The 25,287-nt window shown below is 35.0% G+C and overlaps 1 protein-coding gene across 4 annotated transcripts in view; it reads left to right on the top strand.

Annotated features, from left to right (window-relative positions):
• Window positions 1–25,287, top strand: part of ABCC9 (ATP binding cassette subfamily C member 9) — a 194,794-nt gene that overhangs the window by 124,755 nt on the left and 44,752 nt on the right. For all 4 annotated transcript variants that reach the window (XM_001362608.3, XM_016425869.2, XM_007503530.2 and 1 more), the window contains 8 exons: window positions 2,242–2,379; window positions 2,531–2,656; window positions 6,090–6,186; window positions 7,763–7,992; window positions 10,311–10,459; window positions 10,669–10,738; window positions 11,532–11,689; window positions 18,086–18,178. In XM_001362608.3, the coding sequence (XP_001362645.1) occupies window positions 2,242–2,379; window positions 2,531–2,656; window positions 6,090–6,186; window positions 7,763–7,992; window positions 10,311–10,459; window positions 10,669–10,738; window positions 11,532–11,689; window positions 18,086–18,178 (1,061 nt within the window). The remainder of the gene's footprint in view (window positions 1–2,241; window positions 2,380–2,530; window positions 2,657–6,089; window positions 6,187–7,762; window positions 7,993–10,310; window positions 10,460–10,668; window positions 10,739–11,531; window positions 11,690–18,085; window positions 18,179–25,287) is intronic.

Here is a 25,287-nt window from a genome sequence, read left to right as displayed (position 1 = left end):
TGTATAGATAGTTTGAGTTGGCCATCATCTGGTTCTGACTATGCCCCCCCCCTTCCCAAATTTGAACCTTTGGTGAACCATTTCCAATATACACTATCTAATCTTGAATCCTTTAATGCTTATGCCTCTCTACCTTATTGCCACTATCCAAATTCTCTGATCTTTCTTATGTGTTACTGAACAAGCTGGAGGACATCCTATAACAGTACTGACTAGATCAACCACAATTATATTTAATAAGGCCATTTGCCCCAAGCTCTTTCTTTTCCCTTCCTTATTTCACCTTGCTTTGATGTAATTCACAACTTCCTTTTTTATTCCAGTCTCTGATAAAGAGGGGACCCTCTCTCACCAGGTTATTGTCTTGATTCCTTCTGGACTGACTTTCGACTTCATTACTCACTCTAAAGTGATCAACAATTTTTAAACTGACAAATCTGGTCTTTTTTCTGTTTACTGATCTGTAAGATGAGCTGGAGAAGGGAATAGCATTGAGGTAACTGTAGGAAGGTAATATATTCAGCATCTCAGCTAGAGGTAGGGAGCTTAAGTGGGCAGCTAGTTGGTACACTGCATAGACTGTGGGGCCTGGAGTCAAGAAGACTCATCTTCCTGACTTCAGATATGGCCTCAATAACTTACTTGTTTTGTGAGCCTAGCAAGTCACTTAACCCTGTTTGCCTCAGTTTCCTCATCTGTAAAATGAGTTGGAGAAGGGAATAGCAAACTCCTCCAATGTCTTTGCCAAGAACTCCCCAAATGGGATCACAGAGAATTGGATACAACAACAATTAGATGCAACAGAAACTTGAAACCAATTGGGAGCCTGTTGAAGGTAGGGAGCAGGGAGGGAAGGGAATAAGCATTTATAAAACATCTACTGTGTGCCAGAACTGTACTAAGCACTTTACAATTATCTCACTTGATCTTGACAACAACACTGTGAGGTAGGTGCTATTGTTATCCACATTCTAGTGTTTAATATTTCAGATGAAAGATTTTGAACTAGAATGTGAAAGGAGAGGACAGATGCAAAAGATTTCATGGATATATATATATATATATACATATATATATATATATATGTGTGTGTGTGTGTGTGTGTATACACACACACATATATGTATGTTAAACTTAACAAGGCTTTCTTAGAGAAGGAAAAAAATGTGAGCTTCAGAATTTGGATCTCAATAATTTGAAGGATTATGTTTCCCTTACTAGAATTATGGAAGTCTTGCTATGAGATCATTTTGGGAAAATATAAGAGATTGTGTCTTGGATATGTTGAGTTTGAAATACCTATGCCTACCTATGTAGATATAGTATTCTGCATAAAAATAACAAAACCCGTAGGAACTCTCATTTTTAAAAGCTCATTAAAAAAGGGAAGAGAAAGAGACACAAAGACTTTGTGTAGTGAACATACTTAATGAGCAGAAGAAAATTGATGGATCAAGAATGGAGATAAACATAGAACAATTGGACAAGCAAAGGAGAACCTAGAGAGGTGTTGCAAAATTCATGAAGGGAGGAAAGAATGGTCAGGAAGAAGGGTTGGTCAATAGTGTCAAAAGCGACAAGCAATGTGATAATGTGATAACTGAGGTGGGTAAATGTCATTGGATTCCATATTTAAAGAAGTATTTTTAACCTTAGAAATTGAAATTTCAACTGAATGGTGGGATCAGAATTCATAAGGCAAGAATAAGAAATTAGAGGGAATGGAGAGAATGGAGGTAATGTGTATAGAAGATCCTTTCTAAATATTTGTCTGTGAAAGGCCAAAGAAATTTAGGACAAGATAAATGGCAGTCTAGTGAAAGTTATTTGAGGAAGGAGGAAATCTTTGCATGTTTGTAGGTGGTGGGAAGAATTAAAAGAGAAAAAGGGAAGAGAGAAAATTAAAGAAAAGGAAGGAATGATCAAGGAAGAATGCTTCAGGAACCTATGTGAATGGATGGATTCAAGAACACAAATGGAGACATTAACCTTAATAAGGAAAAAGGGCCAAATTCCATCATCAGAGAAAAGAACAAAGGAGAAGAGAACAGAGGATAATAAAGAAGAGTTTTAAGCTAATAAGAACTAATGTATGAATACTTAAGAAACTATGTATATTTTACAAATAATTTGAGGGAATAATACTATCCCAATAATTTTAGTTAAAATTTTCAAAAGAGACAAAATTTTTAAACACAACCTTTTTTCTTCTCCCCCTACCCCCAATGATGTTTGATTCAGGATGATCCATTCTCTGCACTGGACATTCATTTGAGTGATCATTTGATGCAGGAAGGGATTTTGAAATTTCTCCAAGAGGATAAGAGGACACTTGTTCTTGTGACCCACAAATTACAGTACCTGACACATGCCGACTGGGTAAGAGCTGGGAAGAGATCTTCAGTGATTGATATTCTGTCTTGCACCTTGCACAATTAATGACTTGAAAATGTTTTCAGTGATTTTAAGACTAAAGATAATTAAATTTTGCTGGTTAATTGTGAACGTAATTTGTATAATCTATTTTTAGATCATAGCTATGAAGGATGGTAATGTTCTAAGGGAAGGAACTTTGAAGGATATTCAAAACAAAGATGTTGAACTTTATGAACACTGGAAAACACTTATGAATCGCCAAGACCAAGAATTAGAAAAGGTAATTGTAAATAGTCCTAAAATATCCAAATGGCCTGGAGTGCATACTGATTTATCCTTGAAATGGTCTAAGATAAATATCAACAATTTATAATTTTTAAAAATGGCATTGTACTGATTAAAGAACCAAAAATATAGTAATGTTTATTTTAGTAATTAAGATATGATTAAGTACATAAAATTCTAATGAAATTATTACAGAAATGATGGCCAAATATATGAAAAATATATTACATGTATATGTTTATACAACATACACATGTATGTAATTTAAATTCAGTCTTCAAATGTTATTTGTATGATCTGGATTGTCTCTTCAGATAAGCCATCTTGCTATTTGACCTCTCTGTCTCTTTTCTCTTTTTTCATCGGTACAATAAGAATTTATTTAGATCTCTTGACATTTCTTAGGCAAAGAATCATGGATGAGAGCCAAAATGACTTTGAAAGAAAGGAATGAAGGTGGACCAAGGAAATAATTGTAGAGTGTTTAATTATAAATTGACTGAGAGGATAGAGAAACTGGAGACCGGGGCGGGGGGGGGGGGGAGAAGTAATGTTCTCTCTCTATATAGCCCAAATTAAAGAATTTGCAAGTTGAAATTGTTCTCCTATGATAACTAACCCTGATAAGTTATCCAAGTCCCTAAAAGAAATTGGTGAGAAATTAAAATATGACAATTAGAAAAAGAGAATAAATATATGGATCACAACAAGAAAAATGAAAGCATTGTTTTTTTAGAGCTCATATTGTTTCTGTTGATTTCTCTAAAGATCCTAAGGCAGAAAGGGAGAATTCTCATAGGGAAAAAAAGATACATTTTGAATATATGAAGAGACTAGAACAAATCTCTGAACCATTCAAATGATTTTTCCTATCAAAACAAGATTTAAAGGAACAGTCAGCAAGTGCCCACTTAGGGATTCTGTTGGGAGAACCTTGATTATATGCTTATTGGGGATGATGCCAAAAGACATTTTTATAGTATTTAGATGCCAGGGACAAAAGAGTATGACGAAAGCTTTAGGAGTGGGGCAATTTATGATTTACTTTGGAAGAAATATCTAGGAAAAAATGAGAATATTGGCCAGATTTTATAGCAAAAGCATTACACAGGCCAGGAGTAATGTCAATTTAAACATATTTAGATATGATGGAAAGGCATATACCTAAATACATATGGATCTGGGGAGAGAATAAAATATGGGCTGATATATACCTAAATTCTTCACATATGAAAACTATGGGAATGAAAATGTATTAGGTATAGAACAATGAATCTTTTTAAAAACAAAATAATTTTGTATTACTTGCTTTATGGCAAGAAATAACAATTACACAGTATCAGAGAAAATGGTTTGGATGAGAAAGGACACAAAGCAGGAGAGAAATGAAATTGATCTATTGCAAGCCTTATACGTTAAGGGCTCACAGATGTACAAGGAGAAAAGAGTTTATTGAAGGGTTTGGGAATGTGAATGAGAAGGGATTTGAAAGAGTAAGAAGAAAAGGAGTAGAAGACAGAAAGGATTAGAGATTTTTGAGCATGATTTAATTAAACATTATTCAAGAATAGTTCTAATTTGAATACATGAACCTATTTCTTTATGAAGTTAATATGAACAATAGTATAGATCATGTTCTAACAAGATTTGTTTACATTTTCATATCAGTTTGCATTTTCTTGGCTCAGAAACTTAAAACATCATACATAATTGTCTTTATAATATGCCAAAGAGGTAAATTTTTTTTAATGGCTCAAAAGGGGTTCAGCAATCAATTACCTTTTTTTTAATTTGGAAAATTTTATTTAATTAATTAATTTAGAATATTTTCCCAAGGTTACATGATTCATGTTCTTTCCCTCCCCTTTCCCCAAACACCCCCCCCCCAGCCCATGTGCAATTCCACTGGGTTTCACATGTGTCATTGATCAAGACCTATTTCCATATTATTGATATTTGCACCAGAGTGATTGTTTAGAGTCTACATCCCCAACCATATCCCCCTCGACCCATGTGATCAAGCAGTTGTTTTTCTTCTATGTTTCCACTCCCACAGTTCTTCCTCTTTCTGTGGATGAGTGTTCTTTCTCATAAGTCCCTCAGAATTGTCCTCGATCATTGCTTTGCTGCTAGTAGAGAAGTCCATTACATTCGATTGTACCACAGCGTATCCGTCTCTGTGTATAAGGTTCTCCTGGTTCTTCTCCTTTTGCTTTGTATCAATTCCTGGAGGTTGTTCCAGTCCCCATGGAATTCCTCCATTTATTATTCCTTTTAGCACAATAGTATTCCATCACCAACATATACCACAATTTGTTCAGCCATTCCCCAATTGAAGGGCATCCCCTCATTTTCCAATTTTTGCTACCGCAAAGAGCTCAGCTATAAATATTCTTGTACAACTCTTTTTCCTTATTATCTCTTTGGGGTATAAACCCAGCAGTACTATGGCTGGATCAGAGGGCAGAAAGTTGTTTAGCATTCTTTGGGCATAGTTCAAAATAGCCCTCCAGAATGGTTGGATCAATTCACATCCACCAGCAATACATTAATGTCCTGACTTTGCCACATCCCCTCCAACATTTATTACTTTCCTTTCAACAATCAATTACTACGTTTATTAAGTACCTATTATGTGCTGAGCACTGCACTTATCAAGAGGGATTCAAAAACTAAAGTTAATTGGTCCCTGCCCTCTCTTGGGGAGGACAACATAATTATGGTTAAATATATAGAAAAATATAGGATAAAATAGGACAAGAAGACACTAGCAACTGGGGATCCAAGAAAGGCTTCATATAAATCAGGGATTCCTAAATCAATATGGCCATCAATCAGTGATTGCCTTAGATAATGCTAACCCACTAGAGTAGGTGTCATCCTCTTTCTACCTTTCCAGTTTCCTTTTACCTTTCCTTATACATACCCTGTGATACAATGATAGTGACCTCTTTACTATTCCTTGAACATGACACTGATTGTTTTCACTGGTTGTCTCTCATTCCTGGAACTGTGCCCCTTTCCATTTCATTTTTCTTCTTGGAAGTTTCAGGAAAAGTCCAAAGTTCTGTAAGAAGCCTTTTATATGCCTCCTTAACCATAGAACCTTCTCTCTCAGACTTCCTCTCATTTACTCTTTATATTGCTTGTATGTACATAGTTACACTAATGTTGTTATTTTTATTTTTTGTTTTGCATTCCCCGAAACTTAGTACAATGCCTGGCAACACAGGCATTTAATTAACGTTAATTGCTGGATGGTTGAATTTGAAGATCTGGGTTTAAATCATAGGTCTTCTATTTCCTATTTCTGCGACTGTGGTCTGGTCACTTAACCTCTCTGGAACCAATTTCTTTCTTTCTAAAATAAAGGTGTCTTTTAGCTCTAAATCTTAAGATCCTCAAATTGTTGTCAATGTTAATCATAGGATATGGAGGCTGACCAAACAACATTGGAAAGAAAAACTCTCAGAAGAGCTATGTATTCAAGAGAAGCCAAAGCACAAATGGAAGATGAAGATGAAGGTAGATAATTTCTTAAAATAGCTTTTATAAATACGACATGAATAGGCATTGGAGATGTTACTCTTTTTTTACCATTGAATTATGTGTATACTTTGTACATGATGAGCAAGATAGAAATGTTGGGATGTTTCAGAGAAAAAGATATTAGGTCTAATGGGAATTATTGTAGAAAATAATGAAATCTGAGGAATAGGGTGTGAAACAATAAACAAACAATTATTGGTTACTGATATGATGCCTTTCATTCTATTATACTTATGGGTGTGACAGTTTTTAGGAAAAGGTAGTGTGAAAATCAAACAAGAGTTGGACAGGGAGATTTGATTTTTTCCCATAATGATATATATTCATGTCACTAATAGATTATTAAAATAATATAGCCAAAAGATACTAGTGGCAGTTAATCCCTTTGAAATGAACAAGAGTAAAGATATAGGTTAAAATATTTATATTTTGATCATAACAATATAGTTTTTGTGAGGTTTTCATGACAAATCCAGAAATAATGGGTCTGAGAATTAGAAAACTATTTATTTTGATGTAATTTTCTGAGCCTTATAATAGTAGATTGGGAAAGAGGTTTATTAGAAATTTTTAAGAAAGAAGATGAAATATTTATATTCCCTTGATATTTCTTGACAAAAAGTTTATAACATAAACTACTTAAGAAGTCTGTGAGATAAATATGCTAGCATATTTAATTTGTTTTCTATGCTATTTTCACAAATGGCTAAATTTAAGTAAGCTAAATGAAAAGACAAAATGGTTATAATTTATAAATATAAGGAAAAACAGCAATCACAAAATATTTTGTTTGATCACTTAAATAATAGATAATAATTAAACAACAGATGATAATTATTCAGAATTATTTACTTAAAATTTCTCTGGGATATTTTGTATTTATATATTTTAGAACATTGTGAATTGGCTCCTAAATTGAATCGTCAATTTTGAGTTCTCAAGTAATGATATATTTTAAACATTCAATATTATGTACCTGTGGACTTGTAGATTATTAGCAAGTACTATTCATCCAGTATGAATATGCACATACAAATATAGAGATCCCCAGTTTCCTAAAAAAAAGAATTAAGTACACCCTATAGACATTAATTCTTATATAAATTTAATATATAGTATATGTTATATACATAAAATTTATGCATGAATTTATATCTGCATCATACAGTAAATTAAAGATAAAGCCAGGCTGAAAGGTATTGACCAGTCGAAACTTTTGAAAACTATAGACCAAGGTATTGGTAGAGTATTTCTTCAAGTTTTTGATAATCACTAATCTCAGATGCTACATATCTATGATGTTGATAAATGTGGCAAAGGACAATTTTTTAAAAACAAGAATTTGGTAACCTTTTTTTTTTAACCCAAGGTTAAAAGATGCTTTGGGAGATTTTCATCAATTTAAGATACGGCTCCTGCTCAGAAGAGTTGCTTTAAGATAATTTTTAGCTGTGTTTTTCAATATTTCTTGTGTTTTAAAATAAATAAAGGAAAATGAATTGTACTTATACTCCTTAACAACATGAAGTTTTATCAAATTTTTGGTATGCAGAAGAAGAAGAGGAAGAAGATGAAGATGATAACATGTCCACAGTCTTGAGGCTCAGGACTAAAATGCCGTGGAAGACTTGCTGGAGATACCTGACTTCTGGAGGATTCTTCTTCCTTTTCTTGATGATTTTTTCCAAGCTCCTGAAGCACTCAGTTATTGTAGCCATAGACTATTGGCTAGCTACATGGACATCTGACTTTAATGGAAAGGATAATATAAGTGGTTATCAGGTAGAAACAATTTTTTAAAATCACTAAACAAAATATTGGGGGGGGGAATGCTTCAGTATCCTACTACTAGGCTATAATCATATCCTGCAATCAAGTCTTCATACCAAGATTCTTTTTAGTCTAAATTAAAATTTCACATGCTATAATGATACGTTAGCACTTAGCACAGTGCCTCACATATAGTAAGCACTTAATATTGTTTATTGATTATTGAGGAATGTGGGATTATATTCTTCCTTTCTGAATTCAATCATTCCCTTGCCCTGTTAACAACTGCTCTTACTGACCCCCATGACGTTATACATTTAAATTTGATAATCACTATGAAAGAGGTTCTCTTGCTTCTTGTATATATGTTCTTTAGAAATAAACCTAAACATAATTACTTAGTGAAAATTAAAATTTTGGTAGTTAATGCTTTGATGAAAGCCAGATATGAAAAACTAGAATCTCCTGAAATTTAAACTCATGTCTTGATTCTCTGGCCAGTAATTCTTTGCTATAGAATCAGAGTAGTTTCTGGCTTCATGTCCTGCCTCTGACACAAAAGCTATTTGATCTTGGACTTAAATTCTACATGATGATGTACCTCACTAGGGCTTGGTCCATTAAGTCATTAGTGGATTAAAATCTGCCTTAGTGTTGGGAGATCTCCCTGCTGAAGAAATCATAAATTCTTTGAAAAAATGTGTTAAATTTGAACAAATATACAAAGCACAGAACTCTAAGCTTATTCAACAAAAGTGCTTTTGATAAATTTATAAATATCCTTGATTGGGTCTCTTTCAGCTCTAAATTTGATAATACTAACTATGGTTAACAAGAATATCAGAAAATTATAATTAGTCAAACATATCAAATGATTAATCAAAAACAGTTAAGGTTTTGATTTATAAATTATAGCACTGAGAAAAAGAAATGAATGAAGACTGGACAAGGCTTTTCACTTTTTAGCACTAAGTAACTAACAAAAGAGATCAGACTAGTATTCAAACTAGATCTATTATAGATCATAGCATTATAGGTGCAATTAGAACAAGATCTAATTATTGTATGATAGTAGAGTAGCTGGAAAAAGCAAAATTATACTTTCCCAAAAAGGTGCCTAGGATATAGAAAAATATTGCTATTTTATTGTGCAAAGTACTGCTTCAGTCATCTATCAAATAAGACCTAGTATTTTTTCTAATTTAAGATTTTTAAAAATAATAAAGTCATAGTTTTTTTTAAAATATATTTTATTTGATCATTTCCAAGCATTATTCGTTAAAGACATAGATCATTTTCTTTTCCTTCCCCCTACCCCCCATAGCCGACGCGTAAGTCCACTGGGCATTAGATGTTTTCTTGATTTGAACCCATTGCTTTGTTGATAGTATTTGCATTAGAGTGTTCCTTTAGAGTCTCTCCTCTGTCATGTCCCCTCAACCGCTGTATTCAGGCAGTTGCTTTTTCTCGGTGTTTCCACTCCCACAGTTTATCCTTTGCTTATGAATGGTGTTTTTTTCTCCTGGATCCCTGCAAGTTGTTCAGGGACATTACACCACCACTAATGGAGAAGTCCATTACGTTCGATTATACCACAGTGTATTAGTCTCTGTGTACAATGTTCTCCTGGTTCTGCTCCTCTCGCTCTGCATCACTTCCTGGAGGTTGTTCCAGTCTCCATGGAACTTCTCCACTTTATTATTCCTTTTAGCACAATAGTACTCCATCACCAACATATACCACAGTTTGTTCAGCCATTCCCCAATTGATGGGCATCCCCTCGTTTTCCAGTTTTGGGCAATAAAGTCATAGTTTTAAGAATGTAAAGAGATCTAATCTGATTTCCTCATGTTTCAGATGAGGCAACAGAGGCTTAGTGAGGTTTAAATTAATTATCCAAGGTAATGAAGAGTAGTGCCCGTTTTTGAACCCCAGTTCTCTAGCTTCTATTCTGTGTGGTGCATCCTTTGTTATGCACTGTGCTAGGTGCCATAATAGGCCAAAAATGTAGTAAGATTATATCATCTAGCAGTTAGTATGGAATAATGTGTGGGAAGGATCATTTTGGTGCCTGTGGGAGAATTCTCAGATCCCTCAATCTAGCCCAATTTACCTTTAGAAAAACCACAGAAGGATAAGCCAGAAGCCAAAGAAGAAATGATGATGAAGAGGACATTGTGCATCCTTTTGAAAATTCAGTCTTTGAAATTTAGATATATCTTATGTGTCTTTGACTTGAAGTTTTTAACAATAGGAAACTTATTTTATTTCTAATAATCAGTGCATGCGTTTTGGTTATTTTTGGTTGTTGTTTTTTTTTCCTCTTCTAGTCTTATTATGTGGCTGGATTTAGTATACTTTGTGGAACAGGTATTTTCCTTTGCCTTGTTACATCTCTCACTGTAGAGTGGATGGGCCTCACAGCTGCCAAAAATCTTCACCACAACCTCCTCAATAAGATCATTCTTGGGCCAATCAGGTATGGAAATAGTCATTACACCAAAACAAACAAACAAAAAAAACCCCTTCCCTACATATATTTTTGGTAGCATGGTGAAAAAGGCTATCTGTAGTTCCTTGGAGTTAATAACAGATCATTCAGAAAGTCTGAGGACCATGCAAAGAAAGCAAGAAAATCTTGGGCCCTTCATCTTTAAATATTTAGTATGTAATTTGTTTGTTCTGTAGGTTCTTTGATACAACACCCTTGGGACTAATCCTCAATCGTTTTTCAGCTGACACAAATATCATTGACCAGGTGAGCATATGACTGTCTTCTTTTAGGAAAGATCTTGATACTTAATTCTTCACTAAGTTTATACTCTGATACTTCATTTTCCCCATTTTTAGATTTCCTTGAATTTCCTTATTTGCATACCTGTTTTATCTCTCCTCTTCAAAAATAAGAGAATAAAATTTCCTTGAAGGGCAGAGGCCAGATCGCTGTAGGTCCACACATGGTACAAACTCTTATGTATAGTAGATGCTTAATAAATGCCTTGGGAACAAATGAATGAATGGATTCTTAAAGGCTACATTAGAAAGATGTAATTATGTCCTAGCATGTAGATAATGAACAAAAGGGTCCATTGACCTCTCCTAGAAGTTCTCATTAAATCTCAGTTAGTTCTTTGACCACAGGACTCCAAAGATGTTGCTGACATTCCAAAGCACTAGAAGAAATGGAATACCAGAAATATTCGGTTTAGTCTAGATTCATCATGACTTTTCTGGTGAGGTCTTTGATCTGGCCCAGAGTAAAAGGAAAACCAGTATAATAGGATGACTTTCTAGTCCTGCCATTACTCTCATTAGATTTCAGAGAAGAAGTAAGGGAAGGTTCTAATAATATACACTAGATGCAAGGGGAGAATACCTTAAAGGATGGCATCCAGTTGCTTAAATATGCTCAGATGTTTGTATGGCCCCCTCTAATTATGGTCCCAGTGATACCGAACAGAATAATCTGCTGGTTTTAAAAACATAAAGACTTACTTTTGCATAACAGTATGTAATCTGAATTTTTTCCTCTCAAATTGCCTTTGGAATAGCACATTCCTCCTACTCTGGAATCTTTAACCCGCTCAACTTTACTCTGCTTATCGGCCATTGGGATGATCTCATATGCTACCCCTGTTTTCCTGGTCGCTCTTGTACCTCTCGGAATTGCCTTTTACTTTATCCAGAAATACTTCCGTGTGGCCTCTAAGTAAGTAAATAGAACAAAGGTATTTGTTCTGTATTTGAGTATTGCTAAAAACAAAAGAAAACTTATTTCTTGCATCTTTCAAAATAGTTTTTTTTTTAAATGATGAAAGGTTAAAATTGATGAACAAATGCACTGGATTTTAGAGTTCTCGTGGATTTCTTCTGTTCATCCACTGGTTTCAACTGACTGGTTTCTTTTCTGACTGTGACAGTGTCTGAAAAGTCTATAAATCCAGGGCACGTGTTCATGTAATCCCTGAACTACGAAGAAGTATTTATTTCCTAGCTACTATGTACCTAAAAACATTAACCTCTCTAACCAACTAGACATTTGATATGGATTTTAAAGTGAAAATTGTTAGGGTTGGGACAGATTAACAAGTTACCATAAACATTTATTACACACTGAAGACTACACACATATCTGGAAGAAATTTCTATATCAATGGTATAATTTGAGGTAGGGCAATAAAAATACATCGCAAAACAGTATTTAGTAAATCTTGCTTATGTGTTCCCTTGGTATTGTCATGAAATTAAAAAAAAGCAAAGAAGCCGTCATGCATATTAGGTAGACACTCTGTGGGAAATTTATTTTACTATAGTTATAAATATCAAAGGATTTTTAAAAATCATTAGAATCACTAGAGGCCCCGTAATTTAAAATAATTAGAATATTTTTATTTAGAGCTTGAACAGTTAGGTGGTACAGTGGATAGAGCACCAGGCTGGGGGTCAGGAAGACCTGAATTTAGATCTGGTCTCAGACACTCTATGACCCTGGCCAAGTCATTCACTCCTGTTTGCCTCAGTTCCTCATTTTAAAATGAGTTGGAGCAGACAGGTAGGTGGCTTAATGGGTTAAGAGTTAGGCCTAGAGACAGGAGATTCTAGGTTCAAATTTAACCTCAGACACTTTCTAGCAGTGTGACTGGGTAAGTCACTTAACCCCCATTGCTTAGCTCTTGCAACTCTTCTGCCTTGGAACCAATGCACAGAACTGATTCTAAAACAGAAGACAAAGGTTCAAAAAAAAAATGATCTGGAGAAAGAAACAGCAAACCAATCTAGAATCTTTGCCAAGAAAACCCCAAATGAGGACTAAAACAGCTGAACAATTTAGATAATTTGAAAATAAAATTTTGTGTTAATTGTGTTTTCCCCTACTCTGCTCCTACTCAGTTAACTGTCATATTATAGTATCACATAAACTCTTAGGATGTCAGGTAAATTGTCTTTTTATTCTAAGAAGTACATTCTGTATTAGAAACAAAGAATCCTCAGAGTTAGAAGAGCCTTAAGAGGTAATCAAGTCTAAGACTTTTGCTATCCTTGGAAAAAAATGGTCATTGAACCTTTATTTCAAGACCTTCAATGAAGAGATAACCAACTAACTCCATCTTCATCGCACTCTAGTTTTGGATAACTCCAATTGTTAGGAATTTGTTTTCCTTATGATGAGTCATAATTCGCCTCATTGCAAGTTCTACCCATTGTTTATACTTCTTTCATTTGGAGAGTCCTTCAAATAGTTTTCCTGCTTATTTCCAGATCTCTTGTTTCATACTCTTCCATTTATCATATTGAAGCTCTTCACCATGGTTGCCCTTCTATGGAGGCTCCCTACCTTGCCAGTTCCCATAGTGGTGTGTAGGACTAAGTGTAATACTCTGAATGGATTCTGACCATTGCAGAATGCTGTGTGACTATTGCCTCTTTATTTCTGAAGGACATGCCTCTCTTAATGCAGTTTAAGATATTATGTAGCCATATTTCTTCTACTTTGTATTTGTAAAGTTTATTTTTTTGAACCCAAGTGAAAAAGCTAATCCCTATTCCTACTAAATTTCATCTTTTTGAATTTGGTCAATGACCTAACTTCTCAAGATCTTTTAAAATCCTATCACAGAGCACATTAGCCATTCATCACCACTTTATGTCTTCTACATATTTTATCATGTTTAATCTATGCCTATATTAAATAAATTCATTATAAAATCTGTCCCTCTCCCCACCTTTGCAAGAGACTTGTGATTTCATTGATATAGGATATTTCTGATAAGGAAACTCTCTGCCATCTTAGAGAATTGCTGAGTTAAGGTAGCATAGTTAGAGAGCCAGAGTAAGAGTCAGAGAAACCCGAGTTCAAGTCCCATCTTGGGTACATACTGGTTGTGTGACTCTTGTCAAGCCAACCTCTGAAGCTACCTACAGGTATTCGTCACCAACTTCTTGCCTTCCACATTAGGGACCAAACTCTGGAAGAACTTGTGGCTTGGGACCACATCCTCCTGATAGAGGTGACTGTCTCCTGTAATACTGATTTAATATAGAGCCAGATACACTTCAGTTCTCTTCTATTTGAACACCCCCTTCCTGGAAAGTGACCTGTTCATCACCTGCATAATCCACCTAGACTCCTCTACTCTGCCCACTTCACTTCATGGTTTTAGAACCATGAACCATGATCAGGTCAATTCTGGATCAGAATCAGCTACGAATAATCTACACTTCTTTGGCTCAGCTCATCACCTCTCCAACTTTTTGGACCCATGTACTTGCCCATTATTCCCTGATTGCTGTTGTTGTCCCCATTCAAATGTCAGCTCTTTGAAGACAGGGACTATCTGCATTTCTATTTGTATCTCTAGCATTTGGCACTATAGTGAATGCTTAATAAATACCCCTTTGTTCTGTTGTTCCGTCATTCATACTCAAATAACTAATAAAATATTAACATCCCTGAGATCTTCTTTGGAGACTTTTCCCCCATGAATGAAAAATCATTAATGACCACACTCTGAGTGAGACTTGAGAGACACTAATTCCGTATCACATAATTTATTTCTCCAACTTTGTCCTTTAGCAACATCCAGGTGAAGTTTTATGTATATTTACATTTACAAAGAATAAAAACTATTATCTCTAGAAGTGAGTAAGCATGACAGAAGGGATTCATTCGTTCAGACATGAATTTAAGGACACCTAAAAAGGACCAAGGTGCCATTTGACACAGTATATTTGCACATAGTTGGGCTAGTATGATAAAATTTTTTATTTCAAGATAAAATTGTAATGTTTTTTAACTGTTTTAAGGTACATTTACATAGATAAGAGAAATTATAGTACAGTTTAAAACATATTTAAAAATTCATATATCATTATTCACTAGGTTCTTCTGGTTTTAATAAGTATCTACTATATGACAAAGAATATGTTAGGTGCTGAGGATAGAAAGCCCATAGTAAAATATGCCCTACATTCTAGATACATCTTATTAGGGGAAAACAACATGAACACAGACAAGTTGAACTAAAGATACGTAAAATAAACCCAAAATAATTTCTGGGCATGAGAGTAAGGTAGGAATAGCAACTGGTAGGATCTGAATATGTCTTGTATGGGAATTAGATGAAGCTAAGGATTCAGAGAAATTCTAGTTAGGAAGGAATACAGTCCAGGAAAGGCAGACAGCCTGTGCAAGGGAGCAAAAGTTGAAATGTTGCAGGAAACAGAAAGTTTGCCAGTTTAGCTAATAACTAGAGTGCAGGAGGAGGAGTACTCTATAATGCCTGGAAGGTAGGCTGGAGCCAAATTGCAAGGAGCTTTAAATACCAGAAAGAAAGGCTTTATTTTGTAACAAAGGCAATGAGAAATCTTTGAAGTTTCTTGATCAGGGAAGTGACATAGTCAGATCTGGGATTTAGGGTTATTCACTTAGAAGCTATGTGAAAGTTAGCTTGTTGAAGGGAGAGACTAGCAATATGGAGCTGTTTGCAGTAATGCAGATTAGAACTCTTTAAAATGTTGAAGATTTTTGTGAGTGGAGGGAAAGAGCCAGATGGTAATATTATTGAAGAGGTAAAATCAAAACTGGAGAACTGATAATATATGATGGGAGAGAGGAAAGAGGGAAGAGTTGAGGGGAAATCTGAGGTTGCAAATCTGAGGGAAATGGAGAAGTTGGGAAGATGGGATGGTTTTGAAGAAAAGATAATGAATTCTGTTTTAAATCTATTACATTTGAGATGCCATGGGGGCTTTTATTTACAGAGACAAAGTCAGGAACTGATAAAGATGACCAGAGTTTAGGAGAGAAACTAAGACTAAATATATAGATATATAGATATAGATATAGATATAGATATAGATATAGATCTTGGGAGTCCTCTACAGAGAAATGAAAGTTGAATTCATACGAGGAGTAGGTACCAACAGAAACTTTAGTAAAGCAAGTGTATGCATGTAATAACACACACATATACGAATGCGAAGTCTTTTTGGTGTCCCTCATATGGTCATGGCAAGGGATCACAACAACCCTCATAGGATTCATTTTAAGCCTGGACGCCAGGAATATCACAAATTGTTAGATGTTCCTTGGGATCATCCTAGGACCAAACTGACCTCCAGTGGATGGTAGAGGGCAGTGGATAGAAGATGAATGTCTTTCTACTTCGGTTCTGTTCCACAGTCTATTCCCAGACCCAAGGGTCTAAAAAGTGTGTAACTTGGCAGTAATCATGGTTTTCCTTAGTGGGTTTGAAGTCAGAAAAGAGGAATGTTCATGAACCAGAATAGCAGGATTAAAAAAACAAAACAAGCAGCTGTAGGTGTTTAAGGAATAGCAACCCCTTTACACCCTACCTAATTTCCATTTTGCCCCTTTCTCTCTTATTTTTTCCTTTACTCATCTGTTCTTTTTGCTTTTTCCTTATAACCTCACATTAGGCTTGCTAATGGTGCCCATCAACACTGCGAAGCTTGGTTTAATTATGCCACTGGCACTCAGCTGATGAGGTTACCAATCCCTGACCCAGAAGGCAGCCAAGTGATGTGCCGGTTGGAGTGCTGGTTCTGAAGTCAGAAAGGCTCGAGTTCAAATCTATTCTCAGTTATTAGATCTGGGACCCTGGGCAAGTTTCCTAACCACTTGGCCAGATTCTTCAGCTAATACAATATGGATAATAATAGTACTCAGGTCACAAGGTTGTTGTGAAGATCAGACAATTTGTAAAGTGCCATGCACAGCCCCTGGCACATAGTAGGTTCTTAATAAATACTTAATCCCTTTCCTTCCCCAAAGATGCAATTAATCAAAAAATACGGAACAGGACTATATCCTCTACAGGAGATCAGGTCAAAGCAGCTTTGGGAAGTCAATGTATTAGCCTCAAAGAAAAGGCAAACAAACAAACAAGCAAACAAAACCACAAAACCCCTGCATTTTGCGGGCTGGAATATCTTGCCTTTGCTGGAATGACTAAGGTCCTAATTCCTAAACCTTTGGGTGAGTGAAATTGCTATAGGAAATGCCACACAGTTTTTGAGTACCTAAAATGGGATGTGTCCTGGGATATGAACCATTAAATGGCTGCATAACTCTACAGATCTGCGTGTTTTAAATATAAGATCAAACTGCTCTTTTACTTCTTGGTTTCACTAATTTAGTTCACTTTTAGTTTCACTAATTTTATGAACATGCCTCTGTTTATTCTCATCCCGTGTTTTGCCTCATGGCTAGAGTCAGAGCTACTTACTCTTAGTATCTATACACATTTATATACAGGTACTTGCTGAGATTAAATACAATTTATATATTGTGCAAATAGCAAAGGCTTTCTTTTAATTAAAATAATTCTTTTAATGCCTGATCTTTACCTTTTTGGACCATCTCTAGGAAAGACAATTTTTTTTTTTAAATTGAGTAAGTCCAGGGTTTATATTTGTTTGGGAGGTGGGACTGGTTGTCAAGAAGGTCCCAAGTTTGTCACCAAAGACACTTTTATTGATTCATCACTTTTTTCCTGTCTAACATGCCAAATATGTGCCTAAAAATCTTCTTATACAAGCCCCTTTATTGTACTAGAACCAGAACCTAGTTTTTGAAACCCAAAGTGTTTATTTAATAACATAAATATTATTTATTATATTATATATTTATATAAAAATAAAATAAATAATAATATAAACGTATATATCCTACAGCTAATATCTAGTTATTATAAAAAGAAGGAATCATGTGAATGTGTACTTTTATGAAACTCTAGTAATTCATTCCTTTGACATTTACTGAGATTAAAAAGCATAAGAGAAAGAACACTGGGTTTTGAGTCAGATGCCTTAGATTTGAATTTTGGCTTTGCCACTTAATAGCTGGCTGGCTTTCAGCAATGCACATCTCTCAGACTTAATCTCTTCATTTTGAAAATGAGGGGATTGAACTAAATGATCTCTCAGTTCTCTTGCAGATCAAAGTCTAGGATGCTACTTTGTGCTCAGTATCATACCATATCAGGAGACTCTAATGAGAACTTTATTTTAGAACAGTTCAGCCTTTGATATCCTAATTGTTTATTGTCTTTAGTTTATTTTTTGCATTTTGTCTTTTTCCTAGGGATCTCCAAGAGCTTGATGACAGCACTCAACTGCCTCTGCTTTGCCACTTTTCAGAAACCGCTGAGGGCCTCACCACCATTCGAGCCTTTCGGTTTGTACATATGTTCCTGATATCGCAATTGCTCATTTTACTTAGTTCAAGTAATAAACAGAGAGTTATGGAGAACCCAGTCTGTGCTCCAGGCAGTATAGACCTGTGAGTGTCATGACAAATTGTCTATTGACATTCCTCCAAGAGCCAAAGATGTTGCAGCTTTCATAGTGGTGCCCAGCCAAAGGTAGAGTGAAATATCACCAAACTTCCAGCAAAACCTAACTCTGTGTAATTTTGATGGACTAGGAAGGAGTGAGGACAGAAATGGCCTAGGAGAGATGGCTGTGTGTTGTTTAACATTTTGAGGTTTGCGACAGATAAAAAGCATTTCTAGCACACTCATCCAGTACGGAGGGGACTCAAAATTGGGCAGGGCATTGAATGACAGTGTCAGTATTCAAAAGGATAATGAAGTCTAAAATGATGAGCCTAATTTAATAAGATGAAATTTAATAGAGATAAAGGTAAAAGTCTATATTTAGATTTAAAAAAACAAATGAAAGAAGCATAGAATGTGGATAGACAATATTTCTTATGGAACAGTACCTTTTTTTGAGATGTGGTGAAAATCTATGATTTTAGTGGTGTAAGGAACTACTTTCTCAAAAATTTTACTCCACCAATGCAGATTGCCTCTGGCACTAAGAAGTTACGTGATTTACTCAGAATCAGACTGCTTTAGCATTTATTTCTGTTCACCTTATTAAATATGGCTGCATATTTAGTCGGTTAAGTGTTTTGAAAAATCTTAAAGTGCTTACATAAATGTCAATTATTCTTATCATCACGATCATTACTGTAATTATCTACTACTCTGTACTACTGGAAAGCATATGGGGATTTGGGGAACTCTAAGCTCAATATAATTAAACTATTTTACATGGCAACAACAACAGAAAAATATGTTACTTAGATTTGGGGGCTGCCTTCAAGGAGAGTTAATGTCTGGAAAAAAGTGGATGGAAACCTTCTGGTTCCAGACTTCATCTGGAACATTTCTGGGATTCACAATTTTAAAGAGAAACTGAAAAAACAAATCCAAGGTAGGGAGAGAGAGGAGTTGCAACTAACTCTTTTAGTGAGATGAAGATCATGTCATGTTATATAAAAATACAAGTATCTTTGAAAGTTGTTAATAATATTTCTAATTATTTAAAATTTTTGAAATGCCTTATCAATTTCTACTATTAATTTTACCTGTATTCAGTATAGATAGGAAGACTTTAGTCAGGCTATTCCCCTTACCTCTAAAAGACTGAAGAGTTGAAACACCAATCTCTGAAGACTCTTCTGACTCTAAGCTTTTTTATATTTTATGTAGTAATTTGTACAACTTCCTAATTTTGCAGATGAGAAAATGGAAGCCCAGACAAGTAAAATGACTTGCTTTATAACTAACAATCAGTGAAAGAACCAAGAATCAAACCATCTTCTCCATTTCAATGTTTGCCACTCTTTCTGCTGCACCAAAGTCTGAGGTGCAATCATCAAATGAATTGGATGTGTATAAAAATGGCTTTATTAAATTACAAAAGTATAAATAAAAATCATAGGTCCTACCAATGGTTTTACCTTTACCAGTCACTCAGAGGATATAATTAGCTTCAAACTAAATCACTTAGTAAAAATGGAATAGTAAGAAAAGTAGCACTAAAGCACCTGCTCCTATAAACCTGAGACCCACTCTTCCACAAAGAAATACATCATCAGTGAAAAGAGAAGGGACCCGCAGAAAATGCATGGAGAGACATACATGTTGGAAACACCTATTGCAAAAGCACACATTTGTAGAGACAATTTTCCTTTGTTGATTCAAGGCTTCTGATGTTTGCTAGTGATATCATCACACTGCTCCCATCATGCTTGCTACACCAACTGGTCTCTGCCAGAATATCTGGAAGCTATTTCCCTCAACCTTGCTCTACTGGATCTTGATTTCTTGGTGGCCATTTCTCTGCAAGCTGCTGCCTCAGTAGGGGCAGAGGCTTCTAGGAATAACTCCCCCTGGATATGTACCCATGCAAATTCTCTCTACTTCCAGTTTCTGGCTTCAGCAATAGTGCTATTTCATCCTCATGAAAAGAGTAGACTCTGCCATATTCTTTTAGTTCATAAATCCAGAGGTTTTTTTCCAGCCTTTTTTTTTTCTTAAGAGAAGCAGCTCCATTTGTTAGTCATAAGACAAAAGCCATTCCAAAATAAATAAACAAAGATCCTTCTCTGCCTTTTCCCTTTATGGAATAGTATGTCTATTCTTGTCTAGTAGGTCTTGCACAGGAAAAGTGGCAGGGTCCTTCCACCTAGCTAATATCCTCAGGCTTCTTCTTTTATTTGGACTGAACTCCTGGTCATTGGATTTGGGTCTCTCTGAGACCTTATTCTGGCTTATGTTAAGAATTCTCTGCTCTTTCTGAATTTATTTTCTAAGGCTAGTCATTATTCATGTAGCGGTTACTTGCCTAAGAATGCTAAGCAGCTGTGGGGGTAAACCTCGCCTCTTTCTCCTATATAGATAAATAGACAGAGGAAAGGCAGAAAGACAAAGATAAGACCCAGAGAGAAGGTCATTGTCCCTCTTACCTAAATAGCCAGATGCTTTGCCTTTCATGTATAGATCCTTGCAGAATTTTAGATGCTTATATGCCAGGAACTATACTGTTTGTTTATTTAAAGTCAGAAAAGGCTTTCGATTCATCCTCATATCTGTTATATCATTGCTTTCTGTTAACTTCCCTTTATTTAAAGGATCTGACTGATGAAGACAAAGCTGGACAGGAAATACAGTTAAGACACGACTACACTCAACTTTACGTATAATAAAATTTTTGCATCTGCCCAAAAAACTGTATGTAGTATGTATACTTTCTGTATCAGGAACATTTTCTCTGTGAAAGTGTGCAAATTTTCAAATTTATATTTGAAACGAGCTGTAGGTATTATTTTTCCATTTCAATCATGGTTATCACTCATATATGATAACCATGTTAATGATAGAGCAACACTATATTCAAAACTCCTTTGTTCACCAGAGAGAGATATATTTACCAGAGAGTTATCTTTCCAAATGGTTACTAATCAGTGGATATTAGCTTTCCAAGAAAACCTCAAAGCTCTAGAGACTGTGGGTAGCTTGAAAGAAAGGAACAGATAGATAATAATGATTACTGACATTTATATGGAGTTTTAAAGTTTACTTTTTTTTAAAACAACCCTCTCTATTAAGTAGCACAAGTATTACTTTTTTTTTACAAATGAGGAAACTGAGGCTCAGTGACATTAGATAGTTTGTTCAGGGGTAAACCTGGACGTAGCGGCAAGAGCCAGGTTTTGAATTCAGACTTTTGAATCTAGAACCAGTTATCTTTTTATTTTATCACTCTGGCTACTCTTAGTAAAAATTGAGGTTTTCCAGAAGGTACCATTTCCATAGGTACTAGTCACTGAGGCAGAATTTTACTATTACTCTTCCAAAGAGAAGTTTTCTTTTCAAACTCAAAAATTCTTGTTAGCTATATGGAAGAGTAAAGTCTATTTGCCTTTTGCTCCTGTTGCTTCTAATCCCATAAAAACATTAATCTAACAGCAAAATTAACTAATAACTTGCCTTCCATCCAGAGTGTGCTGCCCTTTATTCATATGGGGGGATCCTTTAGGATGTGTTTAGAAATGTGAATTTAATAAACTTTCATACTTTCCCCAGCATAAGACCCAGAGTGAACTAGAAAAATGTATTGGCACAGTCCTGCTATTGGTACAAAAATCCCTGGGTTTTGGTACTGTCAGGAATCAAATGTATCCTTTTCCACTTTTTCATTCAAACCACTTAGATTTTTCTGGTGTCTTGGGGTTCCGTTGGGAAAATAATATTTACTGATTATACTTTTAGCCTTTCCCTGTATTCCAAGTTTGTAGTAAACTAGAATGAAACATTGAACTCCCTCAAGTAGCTCAGCAAAGTATCATAGTTAAATTAGACTAAGATTTTGGTATCCTTTCCTATTTTCTGTCTGATAGAATAAAGGTCTAGGAATGTTCAAAAAGATGAGCTGGATGTGGATGAAAAGATGCAGATTGAGTGTGTCAAAGTTTCCATTAGAAAAACAAAAGGTTTCTTGCCAAAGAGAAACACACAGAAAGAATGTTCACTGCATTTTCATCCCTCCCCACTCACTGCTGTGTCAATCGTTGCCAAATCCATTTATAAATGGTTTAAGAGTGCAACTGAGATAGTACCACAAAACTTAAGAAATACCAAGGAGAGGAATACTGTCAGAAAGGGCACTTTTTAAAGTTGTTCATCGTGATGTTATTGGCTTTGTTTCAACTTAATTGGAATTAACTGTTACCATTGGGGAGAGGAGTGAGGTGGTACATAGCCCCTACTTCTAACATTTTGTTATGTTCTAATAGTTTTGAGGCAGAAAAAGATACAAATTTTGTCACCAGTTGAATAAATGAGCTTCCCCCTCAAATCATCAGGAGAAATATGTTCTGGGAGCCACATTTTATAAAAAACTTTAAGGCACTGGAGCATGTCAAGAAAAAGATCCTGGAAACCTTGACAGAGGGTCAGTTAAGGGAACTAATGATGTTTAGCCTGGAGAAGGGAAACAAGGGGGTTCGATGAAATAATCTTTTGCGATCTCTTTCCAATTTATGTTCATGATATACTAGCCTCCTAACTCACCTGTGTCTTAAATCTTTCCACTCTCCAATCCATCTTCTGCATAAACAAGAGGACATGATAGTTGTCTTCCTGTGTTTAGTAGACTTTCATATGGATGAAGTATCAGACTTGTTCTATTGAGATCAGAAGACAGAACTAGAAGCAACAGACAGAAATCACACAAAAGCAGATTTTATCTTCATATATGAAAATACTGAACAACAATTCACAATGGTGTATTGAGCAATGGTGGAATTTGTTTTGTTTGATTATACATATTTGTTAGAGATTTTTTCTGAGGGACAGGGGATAGCAGAGAGAGAAAATAATATTAATTGAAAGGAATTTTAAAAACAATTAAGAGTCCAAAACTGCAATCCAACAAAAGCTTTCTTGGGAAGTAGTTTCTCAAAGACCTATACACATATCTCTGAATGATTGCTTCTTGGCATGCAATAAAAGTAATTCTGGTTCAGATATGGGATGGATGAGATGATCTCTGAATTCTCATTAAAAATAGAAGAGTAGAAACAAACTATAAAAAGTCTTGATTTTTCAGCTTTGGGCTCTTATAGTAATGTGGTTCTTTCATTTTCCTTTATCTCATCCACCAACATATGAACATATAGAACATGTCTTAGTTACATAAATAACTTAATTACATGTGTAACATTCAGATTACATATATATATAATAGAGTAATATGATAATTTAGTAACAATCAAATGTGCACTGAGGCACATTTGATTAGTAGAAACCAGATATTGTTGACTTACTGAATTATTCTGTTTTCTCTGACCACCTACATTGACCAAGTAATTAGAGTTTGTCTTACATATATGACATCAGTGTAGTTGGATGAGCAAGGAGGATAGATATGCTGCAAACCTCATGAGCTACTCTTTGATCATAAGATATAAATAATGGATTATCTCAAGGTCTTATATTTTTAAAAATGTCTTGTACTTCTGGAATGGTCAGATAGGAATACCTCTCTGGCTTTAGGATATCTAGCTTATTTATTTCAACATAATCCTTAAACATGAAGTCCGTGCAAAATGATTCATGGCTGCTGAGGTTGTACAAACCTCACTACTTTGATTTGGCATTTCATCAAGATCTGAACCAGTTTTTGTGATTGTATTATGCAGCCCTGCTATTGTTGCTATTGTCAGGGGAAAATAATGGAAAAATGAAAAGAAACTATTTTTGTAATTTAGGGAAGATTTATTACCACATAGCATGACTTTTTGTGAGAGAATGGAACACATGTTCAAATGAATAAGGTTTTCATTAACAGCTTCGTTTGTAAATCAGGTTATGGAGAAATTATCTTGAAAACTTTGAACCCAAAATGAACAAAGTTCATCACAGATAAATATTTAAATTATCTGACCAATTCATTTTTTCATATACTACAGGAACAATATAGGTCACTGTAAGATCCAAAATTATTTTTAATAAAAATGACTCAGTTTTGTAAAATCGTAAGATTTATTGATGGAAATTACTTCAGAGGTCATCTACTGAGATAAAGTCCAATATAGTAAATAAATACTTTAAGAGCAAAAGAAAAAAAAGATGTCTCCAAAAAGAAAGGATGCTATAACAACCACAAGATCCCCTGAGTAAAACTTGAACCTGCAAGAAACTTCAAAGTGGTGAATTAGAATTCCCAAAGTGGGAAGTTCTGGCACATATAAAACTACAATTAAAATCAGTGAAACAAAACGTAAAAAAAGGAATGACATGAATCTTGATAGCTTAAAATTGTAGCTAATCTGCTGGTTCAGGCCACACTTGTTTCCACATGATGGGGGATCTATAACCACTCAAAAAAGTTTGGCCTGACAATCCAACCAGGAATTGCCAAATGGATGAAGAATATCTATTTCATATGATCAGTAGTACTTTTCCATTGGTATATATGTCTGGAAAAAACGAATACAAATAGATAATGAATTGAGCTCAAGGTTGACCAGAAACAGGATAGCAAGCTACATTATAATGCCTTTGGGAGTTGCAAAGCAATGTGGAAACAGAGACCCATAGTTTTAATACCAGTATTCTTCTTGTACTTCTGTCGGGTAGCTAGATATGGAATGTTTCCAAAGAAATAAAAAATATTATCACATAGAGTGGAAGTGGAAAGTTGCATGGTAGATCTGAGAAGATATACATCAATAATGAACAACTTCAAAAAATAGAAAAAATATTAAGGAAATATATGATAGGAAGCAAAGATGGTCTAGCCAGTTTTGTGTCGAGGATGAGGAATAATGGGTTATTTTCACAACATCAGAAGACAGCAAGGAAAGCCTCCAGGAAACTTTTGGGAAGACATAGATAAGTGTCTACTCACAGTAGAGGAAGGTAAAGATGGATTGCAATCTGTATCATTGAAGGGAACTTCCAAATCAATGAGATAACAGATATATTT

The sequence above is a fragment of the Monodelphis domestica genome, chromosome 5 (genome assembly GCF_027887165.1).
Source record: "Monodelphis domestica isolate mMonDom1 chromosome 5, mMonDom1.pri, whole genome shotgun sequence".
Classification (NCBI taxonomy): domain Eukaryota; kingdom Metazoa; phylum Chordata; class Mammalia; order Didelphimorphia; family Didelphidae; genus Monodelphis; species Monodelphis domestica.
Note: the sequence above shows the minus strand (reverse complement) of the source record. Positions and strands in the feature narration are given on the sequence as shown.